The 18,486-nt window shown below is 41.9% G+C and overlaps 1 protein-coding gene and 1 long non-coding RNA gene across 2 annotated transcripts in view; one reads left to right on the forward strand and one right to left on the reverse strand.

The window, feature by feature from the left end:
• LOC106939825 (transmembrane protein 178B-like) overlaps nt 1-18,486 on the reverse strand; it is a 55,919-nt gene that overhangs the window by 20,348 nt on the left and 17,085 nt on the right. Inside the window, exon 3 of the mRNA XM_015022384.1 lies at nt 17,069-17,213. Coding sequence (XP_014877870.1) covers nt 17,069-17,213 — 145 coding nt within the window. The remainder of the gene's footprint in view (nt 1-17,068; nt 17,214-18,486) is intronic.
• On the forward strand, nt 2,914-3,835 carry LOC106939826 (uncharacterized). Its single transcript, XR_001422921.1, has 2 exons — nt 2,914-3,189; nt 3,262-3,835. It is a non-coding gene; the product is annotated as an uncharacterized LOC106939826 (long non-coding RNA).

Below are 18,486 nucleotides of genomic sequence, written 5' to 3' on the forward strand. Positions count from 1 at the left end.
ACATAAAGAGAAAATATTTCCCACTCAAATAAAAGGCCTGAGTGTATACTTAAAATCCAGCTTTGGTTTTCTGGTCCCGAGAAATCCTGTATAGCACACCGTTTCGTACAGTTAGTTTATCCCAGTGCTTTAGATACTTTGTCACAGAGATGGACTCTGTGAACCTTTCTCTTCTAGAGGGTCTTCTATGCCTCTCAACATAGTGTGATGTGAGAGGCATGAGAGAGTTCTGTCTTCCAACTGTCTGTCTTGACCAGATGGAATGAGCTGAGGCAGATGATGGACCATTTCAATGACGGGTTCTCGCACCAGCATCCCACTCCACTCGTGAGTGTAACACAGCAGACACATCCTCCATTGCAACAGACTGAGGGAGCAGTTGTAGTGGGCTGCATGTTGACTGACTGTTAACACTCACTGACAAAGATTCTTTCTGACCACTGGATGATCGGAAGGCAGTCTGGATTGAGGAGTTTGACACATCTCTAACTTCAGCGAGAAGACTAGCATAGGGTTCAGTGAGCAGCCTGTGGCCAACAGTCTCCCGAACAAATGGCTCACGACTCTTGATGTCAAAGTTGTAACTTGCCAATTTAGCCACCCAGCATTGCTCACAACAGTCCAGTTTAGGCTTAAACTGGACTGTCAGGATATGAGTTAATGGATTTTTATCGGTCCAGACTGTGAGTTTATGGCCTTTCAACCAGTGGCTGAACTTGTCACAGATAGACCATTTCAATGCCAGAAACTCCTACCTGTGAGCTGGGTAGTTCTTTTGTGACCGGGACAGAGACTTGCTGGCAAAAGCAATGGGCCTGGCTCGTGTCTCACCCTGCTGAACCTGAAACAGAACAGCACCTATGCCATCCAGGGATGCATCAGTGGATAACACGAAAGATCAGGTGAAATCCGGGTGAGCCAAGACAATGCTTTGTGTCAGTGAGGACTTCAGTTGTTCAAAGGCTTGTACGTGTGTCATAGTCCAGTCAGAGGCTTTCAACTTTCTGGATGGGAGTTTATTCTGATGACGTTTGCCTTTCCTTTTGTCACCTTTTAGTAGATCAAACAGCGACTTGGCGTTGGCAGAGTACCTGGGCACGAAATGTTGATAGTAGTTTATCATCCCCAAAAAGGATGCTTCTGAGATGGAGTCACACCATCTGATTCCATGAGTTGAGCAGTTGTCATGTTGGTGATGACCTCGACCTTACTTGGGTCTGTTGAAACACCAGCTTCACCAACAATGTCGCCAAGAAACTTGACGGATCTCCTAAGAAAGAAACACTTTTTGGGAGCCAGTTTCAAATTGTGGCTATGCAACCTAGCAAACACCATCTCCTGGTGCCGCAAGGCAGATTCCTCATCAGGTGCAAAAACCAACAAATCATCCAAATAGCACAGTAAGCTCAGATAGTTCTGGTCTCCGAATATGCTGGTCATCATGCGTATAAAGCTCCCAGGATTATTGCATAGACCCTGTGGCAGACGGTTGTATTCATATAAGCCCATAGGAGTGGTAAAGGCTGAATACTTCCTGTCATCCTCGTGGAGTGGCATGTTATAAAACCCAGAGGTCAAATCCAAGGTACTGAACAGACTGTTTCCCCCCAATGGTGCCAGGCAGTCTGCCTGATGGGGAAGGGGATGGGCATCCCTCAGGGTTCTCTTGTTCAACCAGCGAAAGTCTGTGCAGATACGAAGATCTCCATTCTTCTTCCACACTAGCACTAGAGGTGATGCATACTCGCTTGTGGATTTCCTGATGATCTCCTTCTCTTCTATCTCACTCAGGACTTGCCGCAGTTTCTGATACTGGCCAGGGGGTACTCGCCTGTATGGAAGCCGGAAGGGTCTGGTGTCGGAAAGGTTAATACGATGCACAAACCCCTTTGCTTCCCCACAGTCAAGATGGTGGCGGGAAAACAAACTCTCATACTGCAAAACAACATTAGCCATTCTTGTCCTGCAGTCCTCAGAAACTTCACAAGACTCAATATCAACATCACCGAGCCCAACTGATCTGAGCATCTCTTTGACCAAACCGGCATCCGCACTTGGTGGCATGACAGATTGTCCAAAACCAGCAAGTCGAATCTCTGTGCACTCTGCACCATCCATGTCCTTCAGCGCTACAATGGGGTAAACATCAGCTAGCTTTGTGTTGAGTCTCAATAATACAGGTCTTTCAGACATGTTGATGAGCTTCAATGGAACCCACCTGTCTCCCCACAATGTAGTCACAAGCTTAACAGCCAGAACACCCTGGGGTACTGAGCGGGATGATGTGGGCTCTGTCATGATGGTGCTGCCTGGAGAAACAGAAGTGTTTCTGGGTAGTTTTCCCTACACGAGATACTCTCGCCCAGGCTCAAGGTAGGTAGCTGAGTTACACTTTACAGTACCAACCTTATCAGGAGCATTTCCATCCTTCCATGGATTAAGACCAGACAGCATGGACAGGAAAGGTTCAGTTTCCGGATCCCCAGAAGGACACGGGGTGGACACCGTCTTCCAGTAGGACTCACACTGCTTGGATTGATGCAGGATGTGTTTTATGACATTGGTGCCTAGTATCAAGTCATCATGCTGACCTGGAACAACGAGCGTTGGAACCACCATTTTACAGCCATATACTTCCATCTCCACATCAAAAGCGCCTTTAGGCTTAACTCGAAGTCCGCCACATCCAACAAGAACCACATCCACATCAACTATGTTTTGGTCAGTTATCACTCCAGCCTCTTTCAGCTTCATTTCAGCTGCCTCACTGATGCTGCAGGCCATTGAACCACTGTCAAGCATTCCGCCTGTAACCCAGTGTTAAAAACACAACAAATCAATAGATGTTGATTTAATCTTATTCTACAACGAGATTAAAAAAAATGGTAATAAAGTAAAAAAAAAAAAGAATATGTTTGTAAATATGTTCATAAATATTGATATAAACAGTGCTAAAAATCTTTAAAACCTGTGAAATATCCCTTTAGTGATTGCTTTTAGTGACAGATTAAACAACCAATAACTGGCACAGTCTGATTTCACATCAGCCAATCAGGTTGATTGTCCCGCCCCTTTAACTGCAACGCTGAGCTTTAACTCAGATTGCGTCTAACTCCCTTGAGAGCTGACGGTTGTTCCGTAAACTTCCTAGAAGATTACATTAAATTCTTTGAAGAATCCTGGAAATTGGTAAGGCAATGTTAAATTATTATCGCAGAATTCATCATTCAAAATAGTGAATCTGTTTTTTTTTTAAATTAGATCTCCAAAAGCGCTGTTCTAACAGCTGACCTCCGAAAAAAAATCCCTGGTTGTGTAGCATTGAAGCATCGGTGAGTAATTGCACGCGCTCAGCCGTTGGCCAGTAAATTTGCTAAAATAATGGCTAAAATATCTAATAACTGTTCAAATTTAATAAAAATTAAATTGTATTGTAAGCTTTATATCATTGTTGTTGTGTATGTTGTATTTGTCCTATGTGGATTTGCTTCTTTTCCCATTAGTACGTGTTTTAATATTTTGACATTGGTGTTATGGTGCTGTAATGCGGTTTTCTAATCCACATTTTAAATGTTAGATTTAGTGTTATAAATGTACTTTGGCACTTTTAGATTGAGATTTGAATTGTTGCTTTGTTGATATTAGCATCCTAAATTTTAAGATGCTTTACTTTGACCTTCTTCCAGGTCAGGTTTTTTTCTTATGGTGCACTTTTGGAACATTGTGCCAGAGACCTCAAGATCACCTTTACAAAGAACTTGGATGGCGAGCCCCAGCCCAGAGGACCGAGTGAACTGGTAGACAGTGACCCGACTGGTCACCAGCCGTGAAACATAAAAAATAGTTCAGACACATTGAGAAGACTAAACAAACCTTGAAAGAACAATTGACAGATATCCAAAAGACTGGGTTATTTTTTTAATTTAATTTTTTTAAAGCGCGCAATTTTTGTTTATTTGTACAATGTGGATCCACAATGTTGTTTATATTAAATTTAATTTTATTTTTTTAAATTAAATTCTACTTTTTATATATACATTGTGTGCTCTCCTCTGTTGTTCACACCTAGGCTCCCCCGAATTTAGAATCTTCTGATCAGGCCCAAATTCCTTATACTTTGGTAGTGTTGGTTTTAGTAAAGTAAATTAACTTAACTTGCTATCTACTATTAAAGGTATTTAAAGTAACCCTTCTTGTGGGTTACACGCCCATTTTAAATGTCCCACCTATGTTCACAGGGGTGTAGAAAATACTGTCACTGCTGCTAACTCTGTGAACATTCTGATAGACAACAACTCCTGAGCTACTACATGAACTCTTCTCTGAAGTATATACAGTCTCAGCATCTGACATGTCATCAGTTTGGGAGTTATTAGTGTGACCTGCACTGCCTCCCTCCAAATACAGGTCCACTAGTTTCCCTCCGACTGGGAAGGATTTTTCATGGGGCAATTTAGTTTGGTGTGACCAGGGGCAAAACAAACGAAACACAGTCTTTCAGACATGCAGTGCGAAGTAGTGGTGTGACTTGAGTCATTACAGACTTTGCAACCTGCCTCTCTGCTGCGTTGTTCACGAGGCACATGCTGGAACCTCCCACCCTGGGTAGGACGAAAAGTACTGCGTTGCTGCATCCTCTCCATCTTCTGCTGAAACATGTCAACCATTCGAGTGAGAAAGCTCTCCTCTGATTGCTGAAGATGTTGTGTAACAAGTGGGATTGAGTTTTTGATTCTAGTGTCCTGAGAGCCACCCTGACAGGAAGCTGCTGGAGACTGGCATGAAGAGTGATGTTGAGATTGGAGAAAGGAGGGTGAAGGTAATGAGCATAACAATGGTAAGGAGAGTAACAATCCTCATAAGCTGCCAGGCCAGGTGACACTGGGATAGGCTGCTCTGGGTTGATGGCAGCAACCTGGCTTCTTAGCTGTGGAGCACCAGCTGCTTTGCTAGCTGCCCTTAACTCTCTCTGGTAGTCATCAATCCTTAACTGAACATCACGTGAAGTCCACTCACGAGCTGGCTTACACTTCAAAATGCAGGATAACTCTGGGTCAGGACAGTGTTTGACGAACATGAGAGCCACTTCATCATTCATCCTTTTGTTTCCCACTTTTACGCTGACTCTCAAAAGCTAAGTCTGCTGCCTTGTTTAGTCTTATCCAATAATCAACCTGTGTCTGGGCAGAGTAGCATAGAAATCAGTGAGGGGGAGACATGATGGGGTTTCACTGAAGTAATGGAGAAGAACATCATATATCAGTGCAGGATTCTTTTTAACATCAAGTGAAGGATCACTGCGCAATGCAATCTGCACCACATCCTTTGCTTTGCCCATTAAGTGGCACATGATCTCTTCTCCTTGACCACAGGTAGGTATTTCTTGTTTTCTGAGGTGCATTTTAGTCAAGTCAATCCAGTCACGGATTGAACATCTATCAGTGTGGTTGCCTCGATATGTCTGAAGCACCCTATCAGGTTTAACATGGACTGTCACATGAGATAGTTCATGTCTGTCACTGTCACAGCATGAGTTCTGAGTGCCACAAGAAGGCTGAGGCTCACTATTCATATTTACAACACCAGCTGACATTAGTTTAGAAACAATTGATTCACCAATTTGTGCACCTAACTGCCCAACCATGTCTGTAAGGCGATGAAAGGCATCAACATCACTGCAGGGTGTGGAAGTAGGGGGATTCTCCCTCATGAACCCATCAGTAGACTGCTACAGCCTTGGCTCTGCCATAGCCCTGATTCTGCACTAGCATCATATGTGAGTTTTGAATATCCTATCTTGATATCTTGAATATCCTCCACTGTCAGCAGTACGGCTGAACCACACTCCTCGACCTTTAGGCAATTTAGGAGTAGTAAACTGATCCATTGCTAACACACCAGCTACGTTTAACCATAAAATGTACCACAGTACATTTTTTGGTTTTTTTTGATTTCCAATCAAAAAAAAAAAAAAAAAACAAAGCAGAACAATCACTTTTAATGGGATTGACATTAAAAAAAATGTAGCACACCATAAAATATACTGCTCAAAAAAATAAAGGGAACACTCAAATAACACATCCTAGATCTGAATGAATGAAATATTCTCATTAAATTCTTAGTTCTGTTCAAAGTTGAATGTGCTGACAACAAAATCCCACAAAAAATCATCAATGGAAATCAAATTTATTAACCAATGGAGGCCTGGATTTGGAGCCACACACAAAATTAAAGTGAAATGTTCCCTTTATTTTTTTGAGCAGTATATATATGTATACATATATATATATTTTTCATCTCTCGCCCATTTCCATCTTGTTCCAGTCATCAAGGTGCTCTGGTTCCCCAGCACCTGACGCAGACTTGTTTGGCCGGGCGACGTCTGAGCTGGCATGTTGTGCTTATCAATGTCTCTCATGGTATGAGGTAGGCTATATAGCTCCAAGGGTCTTGCCTAAGGACCCACACTGCACAGCTCAGTTTCACTGTTGTAACTGTTTGCCCCAGCCTGGATTTGAACCCGGGTCTCCCAGGTGGAAGACTGGTGACTTACCCACTGAGCTATACAGTCATGAACTTCACTCAGTAATCGTAAAAGAAAAGTGTTGTAATTCAGAGTCTCTTATTGACCTGACCACAAAAGGATCCTGAACTGTAGAACAGATCAGGCGCACAGCAACCACGGCAAAGAGCGTCGAGCTGATCTGTACTCTAGATCCAAAGGGTCACACCACCAGTGTAACGGGTGGTATGAATGAGTCTCCAGAAGCAACTCAACTAGGCTTCAATGAAATCCTTTATTCTGGGGGAGAAGAGTAAAAAACAAATCAACCTCCTCTTCAAGTCTCTCCCTGCACTCCAGCCTAAATGTGAGAATAAAAACAATGTTCAACCGAACTGGGTTGTTCGCGCCAAAATAAAAAAAAGAAAATTATAATAAAACTGATTATAAAACCCCACAATCATGGTCAAAACTGCAAAATAACACATTAATAACAATAATAACAATAATTAATAACAATAAACATCATATGGTAAAACTTCAACATAAACAACAACATCTGTACAGAAAACAAACGAATATCGCAGCAGCGAACTTTCCTCCGACTTACCCACAGCAGCGCAGAACAACGCTGTGAGGGAAGAGGGGGAAGTGGAGATGCTATGAGGGCTGAACCGAGCTACGGAACCCCAGGAGACACAAACGAAGCAGAATGCAGAAGGGCGACCTCCGCAGGCAAAAACAACAAGTAAAAATAACTGAATAAGATCAAATTCACAAATTCTCAATATCATATAAAATGAATTAGAAATTATATTTTAAAAAAGTACATTTGTAACAATATATGCGTCCAGTTTTTGGTTTTTCCTTGCTCTCTTTTTTTCCATCCTTTTCACTTTGTCGCCCCATGGATCTCCACTCCTGTTAACTTAGTCCTTAAAAATGCTAGCTAGTTTGCCATCTGTTGTCAAGAGACTGATGATGACGTTGGTGGACGACTGGTGACAAGTTTTACACAGAATGCACTTGGAGACAAGTACGATTCTCTTGTAATTTTCCGTGTCATAGAGTGAAATGTAAGAATAAAGATAATGCCAGTCAAGTATCATAACATTTTATTCAATATTTTACACCCACAATGTCACTAAAAACAGTCGGTCTTGTAAAGTTTAAGCAACCATGAGTAAACAATGTCTCGGGCAGCCTATTATATAATTCACTGGGGTAGATATTCTCATTGTTGAATGTATCCATTTTATTCCTACGTTCCATGATGCTTTGCGTGAATTATGGGAGCAACTTCCGCCACAAGCCGGAACTTCCATTTGTTTACCGGCTTTTGTATCCCCTGGTACGCCTATGGGTGTGGGGTTGGTTTTCAGAAACTGGGCTTGGCCCTTAAATTCCAGTGAAAAGAACTCTGAATACTTCAGCATACCAAGACATTTTGGCAATTCTATGCTCCCAACTTTGTAGGAACAGTTTGGAGCTTGGCCCTTCCTCTTCCAATATGCGTGTGTAGCAGAGCACAAAGCAAGGTCATTAAAGACATGGATAGCAGAGTCTGGTGTGAATGAACTTGACTTGTCCTGACCTTAACCCGACAGAATACCTTTGAGGAGAATTAGAGCTGAGAATGAGAGCCAGGCCTTCTCATCCAACATCAGTATGTGACCTCACAAATACACTTCTGGAATAATGGTCAAAAATCCCTATAAACACATTCCTAATGCTTGTGGACAGCCGTCCCAGAAGAGTTGAAGCTGTTCTAGCTACAGAGGGTGGACCAACTTTATATTAAACCCTATGGATTAGGAATGTAATGTCACTTAAACTCATATGTGAGTCGAGGTGAGCGAATACTTTTGGCAATATAATCTAAACCTATCGGTCAGTGTTACCTTTTGAAAACATGTAAACATGTTTACATACCAACGACCTTAGGAATTAGTGTCAATGTTAAAGATTGATTTCCAATTATTGTATTTAAATGACAGGATTTAAGTAGTGATACGTAGCATTTGAAAGAAAAAAAAAGTGAAAAGATTCAGAAAAGCACCTGAATCTTTTCACATATTTTTTAAGCCCGTTTAAAAAAACCTTTGTGTAAATGCACTAATATCCTTCATGAGAATAGCATGCCTGTTTTAATATGTAAAGCTGGAACATTTAGATGCACTAAAAGCTCATATTAGGATCCTACCTTCATAAAATACGCATGGTATCATACGTTGATCTATCAAAACTCCATCAAAATAACCTACTGAGTAAATACGAGTGTAAAACATCTTGCTACACCAGATCACCAGATTCCTTCATTTGAGTATTATTATAAAATATAGCGGTAGCACACATGTTGATGAGCTGTTGCCTTGCAGCAAGAAGGTTCTGGGTTCGAGTCCTGGCCCCAGTCTTTCTGCATGGAGTTTACATGTTCTCCCTGTGCATGCTTGGGTTTTCTCAGGGTACTCTGGTTTCCTCCCACAGCTCAAAAACATGTGACTGTCAGGTTAATTGGCCTCTCCAAATTGCCCCTAGGTGTGAGAGTGTGTGCATGGTTGTTTGTCTCTGTGTTGCCCTGCGACAGACTGGCGACCTGTCCAGGGTGTACCCCGCCTCTCGCCCGGAACGTTAGCTGGAGATAGGCACCAGCACCTCCCGACCAACAAAGGGACAAGGGTGTAAAGGAAATGGATGGATGGATGCACACATGTTGATGCACTAAATGTCATGAGTTGGTGATTGGTAGTGAGGATTTAGACACAGTGAACCCAGGTTGTAGTGAAAATAGTGGTTTAATGATGAATCTCAGAAGAATACAGAAGTCCAGGCAGCACAGGTGAGCAATAAGACAAAGAGAAAGTACAACTTTACCCTAACCTGCCTCGAAGCTTTGTTAATTTACGTTTTCTAATTTAGCACACCATGTTCTGGCCGAAACATTACTTGCATTGCATGGAGCTCTGACTTCAGCCTCCGAGTTGTTGACGAATGCTAAGTGTTAGCAGCATAACAATTTTCAAGTTCGGCCCGTGGAGATTTTATTGATTGATGATAATGCCTGGGTTTTCATTGTTTTTGGGGGACCTATAGGCATCCTTAAAATGACTGGCGCAATGCCTGGAGTACGGCATCCTTTCTCCTCCGGGAAATGCTGGTTGAAAGTAAACAGCGGGAAGAGCGCTGCAGGAGTATTTATACAGGTAAGTGCATAGACTTAACACGGCAGGCGGCTTAGTTGATGAATTGATGGTTACAGTGTAAATGTAGCTTTACGGATGAACCGTACAATAAATTTCATATCATCCCGTTCTTAAACAGGTGGTGGAAATCATATTGGCGGTACATGGCTGGTAGATGAATTTCTGAGTGTTACGAACAAAGGTGCCGTAAATATCCCGTATTGCTCCCTCACCAAAGCTTGACAAGTATGGGGCAACACTGGTATTATGCCAAATTTATCAATATTTTATTTTATAAATTTTTTACTCTATTAATCGTTAGGATAATTGATAGTTTACTTGATTACTAAAATATTCGTTTACAACAGCCCTACTGGTAAGGCACAACACAGGAACTAGGGAGACATCCGTCACACAACAAGGACCCCATGGGGAAACACAGAAAAAAATGGGATTAAATACACAGAGGAATAATCAGAATAATGAGGGACAGCTAGAGACAATCAAGCGCGAAAAACCCGAGACAACACGGAGACTCAATAGACTAGGAACATACACAAAAAAAACCCCCAAATCCTTACAGTACCCCATAACCACCGTCAAAGGGCAGCTCCTAGACATCTTTGAAAGGTCCAAAACAAAAAATGACCCAACCAGGGTAGTCGAAGGGGCGCTGGACAGAGGGCATGAGTCCAGAAGTAAACACAATGAGAAACAAAATAACTAAAATACCAAAACATCACGGCGGAATCTGCCACAAACTGTCTGGTGGATGGCAACGAAGGAGGCAGACCCATCGCAGCGGGTCTGGCGGGCAGCCAGAATACTGCATGTGCCCACGAAGAGTGTTCAGTGGGTGGCCGGTAGGCCGAACAGACCCACAAAGAGGCTGTGGTGGGTGGCCAGGAGGTCACACGGACCCGCGAAGAGGTTCCGGAGGGCGGGCTGGAGGCTGGCAGGACCCACGGAGAAGCTCTGGAGGGCGGTCGGATCCATGAATAATCTCCTGAGGCCGGCTGGAGCCACGAGGAAGTTCTGGTGGTCGGCCCAGAAGCCGGCTGCGGCCACGAAGAGGACCTGGAGCACCGACTGTCCGCACAGATAAGGCTCGAGGAGGTCTAGGCTCTGCCTCGGATGGAGCACTGGGAAACTCAGACAGAGCACTGGGGGAACCCGAAGGCTCACTCACTAGGGCTGTAGGTGCGGCTGGTCCTTGAGACAGAGGGGAGAATGGAGCTGTGGAGGATGACAGAGAGCAGAAGATGGGAATATCCGGCTTTGGAGGTAGTGGCTCGCTGATCATAACAGCAAAAGCTGCTTGGCAGTGCCACTCTGCCTCCTCCATCAGCTTTGTTCCATCCAGTAAGTGAGCTGGAGACAATTAAGGGCAAAACAGGACGACACAGAGACTCAATAGACTAGGAACATACAAGCAAAAAAATAATAAAATCCTTACATTAAAACAGTTTCATCACTATATCCTACCTGGTAAATCCGTAGTGGATGTCGATGTACCAAAACTCTTCATCAGGGTATTCTACTAGTTTCATATTGGTAGGTGGCACATCTTTAGCTGCTAAATTTGTCAGGGTTGGTGACAAAGGACATAAAAATGAGCCAAAATGCAAATGGCGGCGGGCATAATGTAGATTTGTTTAAGCTATTTAAGACTTGACTTGTCAAGAACATAAGCATTCACCAAATAACATGTAAGACGCACAAGAATCAAGTCACACTTTACAAGAACGCATTAGTTGTTTTGACATCCATCATGGCAGAGTGGGCAGAGTTCTGAAGAGCGCGATGTCACGTGCAAAGGGTCAGTGAGCAGGCAGTGAGAGTAACAGACTCCAACTGCAGCTAATTCAAGCTTGGAGTAGTAGAGGACACCGAGGATTTTCAGTTTTCGTTGTTCTTTGGTAGTACACTGATTTCAGTTGATTTTCTTCAAGTCTTCCCATGTGACGTTACTTAGCATTCAATGTTTCTCCTTTTAGATAATTGATCTCTGGTTGCTGGATGTTAGAAGTGCTCTGATGCTTCCACCTTTGTGGACCTGGTTTATTTTCAATGCCAGATGTCATCTTCTGAATTGTCCCTGCTCCTCTTTTATCTGCCGCTCTTACTCACCCATTTGATCCACCAATTGTCAAACCACCTTTTTTTATATACTTTATTTTTAATATGATTTTTATACTTTTACAACCAGGCAAACCAAAACAGCAGCAACAACAAAGTAATCACAACATGAAAAATAAACAGCACTCAGAACAGATAGGTCACCAAAGGAGGGAGACAGCAATGCATTACAAAAAGATAAAACTAAACAGACAGATTTTTGACAAACAGGTTACAATCCACGAAGAGTCAAACTGGTGGAAATTTCTCTCTAGATTTAACAAGTCCTGCCATTCCATCCAGCACCAAACCAGATTTACCACCCTGAATAAAGAATCGATACAGACTCAACTTACTTTCGAATTCTAACCCTCACCCCCTAAATCACCAAAAACGCTTGGAAAAAGTATACCCAAATTAAATCAGCTGCTGTTCTTGAACAATTTGGAGTACAAGTTCAGTTAATTCGGGTTCACTATGTAATTTCCTATAATATATTTCAAATGACATGTATTTTGTCTGGTGTGAAACACATCTGGTTGGAAATGTTTTTTTTTTATTTTAAAGACGTATCTGTCTAGTTGCTTTAGTCGCCAGGCCAATATTTTTTTTGCTCAAGGTCCATTTTCATAAGTTTGTTTCTTATTTAGTTCCACTTTTATCACAGCAATATGCTGTAGAAGAGTAGAGTCTTTGGTTTCAACATGCTTCTGCTTTAATGTGTTTAGCTGTTTAGTCAGGTTATTGAATTGCCCAGATTTTTCTTCTTCCTTAATGCCCACGTTATAATTTTCCCACGCAGTGCTGCTATTGCTGCATCTCATAATGTACTTGGAGACATTTCTCTGCTGTTATTAAATTCTACATATTTTATAAATTCTTTGTTAATGAATTTCTCAAATTTATTATTGTTTAACAGAGCTGTGTTAAGTCTCCATATTGCTGTCTTAAGATGAGCATCTAATTATGTCATTTCAAGTATACCCCAGAGCGACACATCCCTAGTTCTAATACTACAGTCCAGGACCCTGTATCTGTCGGCTCTAAATAGGAAAAAATTAATTCTTGAGTCAACGGCATGAGAGTGAGAGAAAAAAGTGAACTCCTTAGCCAATGGATGGTGTTCCCTCCGGACATCAATTAAGCCAATCTTTCATTTTTCATACAGTGATACAGAGTTGATTTTTTTTTAAAGGATTTGAGGAATCCAGGGAAGGATGCAGTTGTGCATTCCAGTCTCCTTTGCATATCAAAACGGCAGAGCTTTATGGCAATATGAGATCAAATATTTGATCATTAAATATTTTATCATGTCCTGGAGGTCTAAATAAATTGAGTAAAGTTACTTCATTAGAGTCTAGTGATCCCCTCACCAAAACAAAATGACCTTCTTTGTCTGTAATCTGTTTGGATTCCTGAAAGTCCACATTATTTGCAGTTAGTATTGCCACGCCCCTAGTGTGTCCATCTGGATGGGAAGAATAAAATGTCTTTTTAACCCCCCCTGCCCCACGCCCCTATTTTTTTCATGGTTCTCTTTTGTTAAATTGGTTACTTGCCAGAAGATTATGAGTTGCTGTTCTCTCTTCATCTTAGCTATGAGCTCTTAGCTCTTTTGATTGGATTTTGTAACCCGTGAACATTAATAGTTTATATTTATATTGCTGTTGAGACATAAATCTTTAAATGAATAGATCCCTCTAACTTGCATATCCAAAGCGACCTTATTATTACAACATAAGTAAAAATCAAAAACAAAGAACTTGTAACTTGAAAACGTACTAAAGGAACTACTTCCAAAACAAAATGACTCATTAGGGAGTCCTGGGTGAAGAGAAAAAACCCAATGAGACTTTTTTCATGGGGGTGTCTCCAGTGCAAACTGACATAGCTCGGTATGAGTATAAGCTCAGTTGACAATCGGAACCTTTAAACCGGCTCCCGAAACATCGGTCAGGTATTATCTATTTTTTACAATCAGTAATGTATTTCTTGTTAACATTAGCTAAGGTTAAATGAGATATTATTATAATAATGTCTGACAGTGTCTCTTTATGAAAATATTTGGTTCTTTGTCCACACACTGGATCAGATCACCGAGATTGCGAATCTTACTGCATTGATTTTAAGAGCTTATCTTGGAGAGGAGGCTGCATCCCCGGCCTCATGATGAAATCCGCTGAGTTTTCTCTGTACCCTCTCCATGTGCGTCCAAGTTCCATTGTTTGGTCTCCACCATCTCCCAGGACAATCTATCCAGTTTCTCTATCGGTGCTGTGGTGGGGGGATCATCGTTGCTGCTGCAATCAGGAGCAAGACCCCTCTTTTTCAGAGCCTTCATGGCATCCGCTGCGCTGTTAAATGTGACCGTTTCACCATCAAAAACAGAGCTTGACTGGCAGCGGGGTTTGGAAGCAGATAACCTTTTCTTTCAGGAGTTTTCTGATAGGGGCAGGGCCGGACTTAGGAGGGTGTGGGACCCTGGGCTTGAGCCAAGGTGTGGGCCCTACTTTACTTAATCATCATTATACAGTTGCATATATATTTCCTTCCCTTTGGGTGGTCGGCACTTGGCCGTGACTTACTTGTGGAACTGATCCTATCCACAAACTTTGGTCATAAAAATCAGCCACTGTCCACCATGAGAGAGGGGTGATGGACAGTCCCTCCCACCAGGTCATCTCTCCATGCAAGGTTTACAACAGTCACTCCATGGTTGCCAACTCTTTTGCTATATTTTGCACACACACGCACAAGAAAACTTCAGTAAGTCAGATTTTTAAAAATCGGTGATCGGCCAGAAAATTGCTACCGGCGCACCTTTAATGAATGTAAAGATCATTACTACAAACAAAATATACTTAGTCGTTATTAAAGAAATTCTTGAATATGCCTATTCAACAGAGCTTTCCTAAGGAAGAAAAAATTGACAATGTTCTCTATCCATCCTCTATGCACGGTATTTATTTATCCTTCTACATTTCTATCTTTATCTGTCTCCCTCCATCTTTCAATTTTTATCAACTGTATCTTTCTCTGTAATTATCAGGTTTATTTCCTTACCAAGTTCAGACAGTCAGGTTATTTCCCCTCTGAGAGCCAAACTTGGTCAACACTTTTATTCAGTGATGACTGGATTTTAGCTGCGTGTCAGGGCAGGGCAGGACACACTCGAGCTAATTTGTACAGTCGGCCCTTCGCCATATGATTTGGACAGTTCCTCCTGCTGCTGCTAGCTGGAAGCTAAAGCTCGTTCGGCTTTTTTTAAACTTCGCACTGAGTGCCAGCGAGCAAAGCAGTCACCATTTCTTTTCTGTGCCGTTAGCTGTTTTCTTTCTCTTTGAATCGTTCTGTTGCTTTTTTCACTCACAGAAACCCATTTGAAAGCTTCACTGACTTTTAGCATCGTTTAAAATACAAAACACAGCTGCAGTGGAAGGAGGATAACTCAGCCTGTGTTTGGGTGTACTCACCACTTGGAGCTGGCTTTCAAGATGCGATCTGGAGAAGAATTGTTTCTGATGTTTGTAAAGATGTTCCGATGCTTTAAAATTAACAACCATATTTTGACAGCTCCCTGCTTCTTGCTCAGCCCAGTAAGCTCACACGAACTCATCAGTTTTTATCCAAAGCCGCAGGATCAGTACCGTACGTATTATCTGTGGTCATCGCTGCACCTGGCGAAGAAGTTCACCCTTCCGCCGTCTCTCCTCGGGCACCGGATCAGTCAGAGATCCAGGTTAACAAGGTTAACGTCTTGAGAAGTGCAGAGGAACGATGGTTCTGCTCCATGTCCAATATGAGTTCTAAAAAACCCTGTTAGCTTGGATATTTTCTTCATCATTCTGTTGTTCACCATCGTGAGAAATCACTCCCTTATGCTCCGCCCCAAAGCGTAAGAAGCGTCCAACTTGAACCAATAATAATTAATCATTCAGGATGGACATTTCCCAGAACAAATGACACATTTTTTCAACAACAACACCAAAAATCCTCTTAGCCAGTGATAAAATTAAAGCATTCTGACCTTATTCATTCACAAAGCATTTTTCAGGGCCCCCGAAGCGCCCGGGGCCCCGGGCTGCAGCCCCGGTAAGCCCATGCTAAAATTCGGGCTTACATAGGGGCTTTCTTCTTCTTTTGGGTCTCTGACAGATACCCCTGGTCAAGCACAGGGATGCTTGGAAGGAGCACGGGGAGACTCACTGGGGGGCTTGGGCGGAGCAGATGGCCCGGGAAACAATGAGACCGGCAGCTCTGGTTTAGATGGAAGCGGCATTCCAGCCATTATGGAAAGAGCTGCCTCTCGTTCAAACATTGCCTCCTCCAACAACTCAAGTCCAACGAAGAGAGGTGCGGAGTCCAGCCTTCTAAGACCATTCTAATGGCAATCCCGAGACATCTGCAGACGGAGTAGGGTTTGGCCATGACACACCATAGACCTTTATAGTGGACTTTAAGTCATTGAAGTCCCTTTCAAAAATCAGGTCTGCTGGATCTATGTTAATTTTGTGCTCTGACCACTTCACCGTAGTACTTTTGGGTCAGGTCCTTCTGTCACAATATGGGTTTTTTGAGGTGAGGATTCATGCGGAGGACCCAGGTTGTGGTGTGAAAAAGGATAATTTATTCAAAGCTCTCACAGATTAACAGAAAGAAATCCAGGCAGCACAAGTGAACTAAGAGGCAAGGAACTCAACAATGGTAGCACTGGAATGAGGCAACGATGACAAAAGACAGCAAAGACAATGACAACGATCACACAGGGAACAAGAGACACAGGTAGGTTTAAATAGAACGGGATATTTGTTCTACAAGGGACAGCTGTGAACTTAAATAACTTCCACACAATGGCATGTTGATTAGCCCTAATGTTAAGAATTAAGTCATAGACTATATGTCATTACTTATTTACAATGGCAGCAACTGCCCAGGGCGGCATCTTGTGGGGGACATCATGAACTCCCATCCCCCCACCTTCCTTCCCTACACCTTTCCAGTTGCCCAATCACCCCTCCCCCTGCTCTTACAACTGGAGGATCTGAATGTCAAAAATATCTGAACATAAAATTATATAATCAAAACAGACACTGGTTGTTAAACCCTATATTTGTTTTTTTTTTTATAAAAAAAACATAAACATAGATTTCTCCAAAGATTCAGAACAATTAATCCTAGTTCTTAAATGATTAGCGAAGTATGGCATATAAAGGTCCATTTTTAAACGTTTTTAAGAAAAGAAATGTAGAGCTTTCAGCAAACTTACGTAGGGAGTGCCATTCATCCTGTCGTATTGTCTTGGTGATGTTGTAGGACAGATTTTTGGGTATTGCAGCTGACGAGTAATGGTACTTGATGTAGGAGCATCTTGCAATTGCACCTGTGTATAAAGTAAACAACAAAATATGGGAAATTATTCAGAATCATATGTACATTAAATCCCTGAAAGACTGCTATTCAACTTCAACAGACAGTAGACATGAAGCACTTTCACAGTTATTTCTGCTGAGCAGAATCCTTTGGAAATGGTCATCTCCCATTTTAATTTAAAACTTCAACATACTCAAGTAATTATATTGAATAAACAGATTATAATTATAACCAGGGCTGTTTTTAGCCATTTACCAAAACAAGATAAAACAAAACCACACAAAAAATAGTATAGTTGTTTTCTTGAGCCATAACCACACTTAAAAACTCACCAAATTTGGCACTAAAAGTCTGTTGAAAAGTTAAGTGTTGCAGGCTTTGCTGGACAAACAAGGCTTTCACAGTGGCTCCATAAAGTTAGGACAATTCCAAGGGCCACTGGACAACCGGGGGCCCCCCCCAAAATAGTTTTTTTTTTTTTAAATAGAAATGAAAAAAAAAATTGGGGCCCTGTCAATTACAAAATTAATCATATTGTGTTTTCTAAAATTGTTTTTAGCAGTAAAAATGTAATGTTACCACTCCCAGACCAAAAAGCACAAGTGTCAATTTGTAATAGTTTTTTCCTACAAGAGAGGAGAGTAGACTGTGTGAGATTATCAACCACAGGGTTTCCCCCAATGTTTTTTTTAAACCGGATTACAAGCGTCTCTGTTGCTCTGAGCATTTCACTAGCGGAGCAGATTTATTCCTAAAGGACAGGTTTATAATTGTCCTGTAAACTGTGGGTGTTTTATTTTGCATGGCGCACTGCTGCCATCTGTTGGACTTTTGGGGAACTGCTTTTACTTTTGTGTTGTTTAGTCAGTTCGGTAGTTAGCTAGTGATAGGACAGATGAACACGTCTGTTATGATCGGCGCATTCCAGGTCGAGTTTGTCGAAGCAAAGCCTGTAAGTTGCTACTTATACATCAAAACGATATGTTGACATATGAGAAAGAAGTAACTTGCTTATTGAATTTATGTTTAATTAGTTTTGGAAATACCTGCGGGCGATTTCAGTATGTTCTACATAATTGCTAACTAGCAGGCTGCTAAGTTTTCTTAGGCCGTTATGTAGCATTGCAGCTCATAGCATTCTGAGCTAGCTATTGTATCAGTTGTTATACTTCTAATGTATGAAACTGAATGTTAACACTTTTGTTTTCTGCTCTGAGCTCATCCTGAGTTGTTTGTGTTTTGGCAGTTTCACTCCATTCTACATGAAAAATAAAGGAAGATCTAATTAATCCTGACTCGTGTAAAAGGAGTTTG

Source organism: Poecilia latipinna, unplaced genomic scaffold (genome assembly GCF_001443285.1).
Source record: "Poecilia latipinna isolate Pla-1442-1.1 unplaced genomic scaffold, P_latipinna-1.0 Scaffold2993, whole genome shotgun sequence".
Taxonomy (NCBI): Eukaryota; Metazoa; Chordata; class Actinopteri; order Cyprinodontiformes; family Poeciliidae; genus Poecilia; species Poecilia latipinna.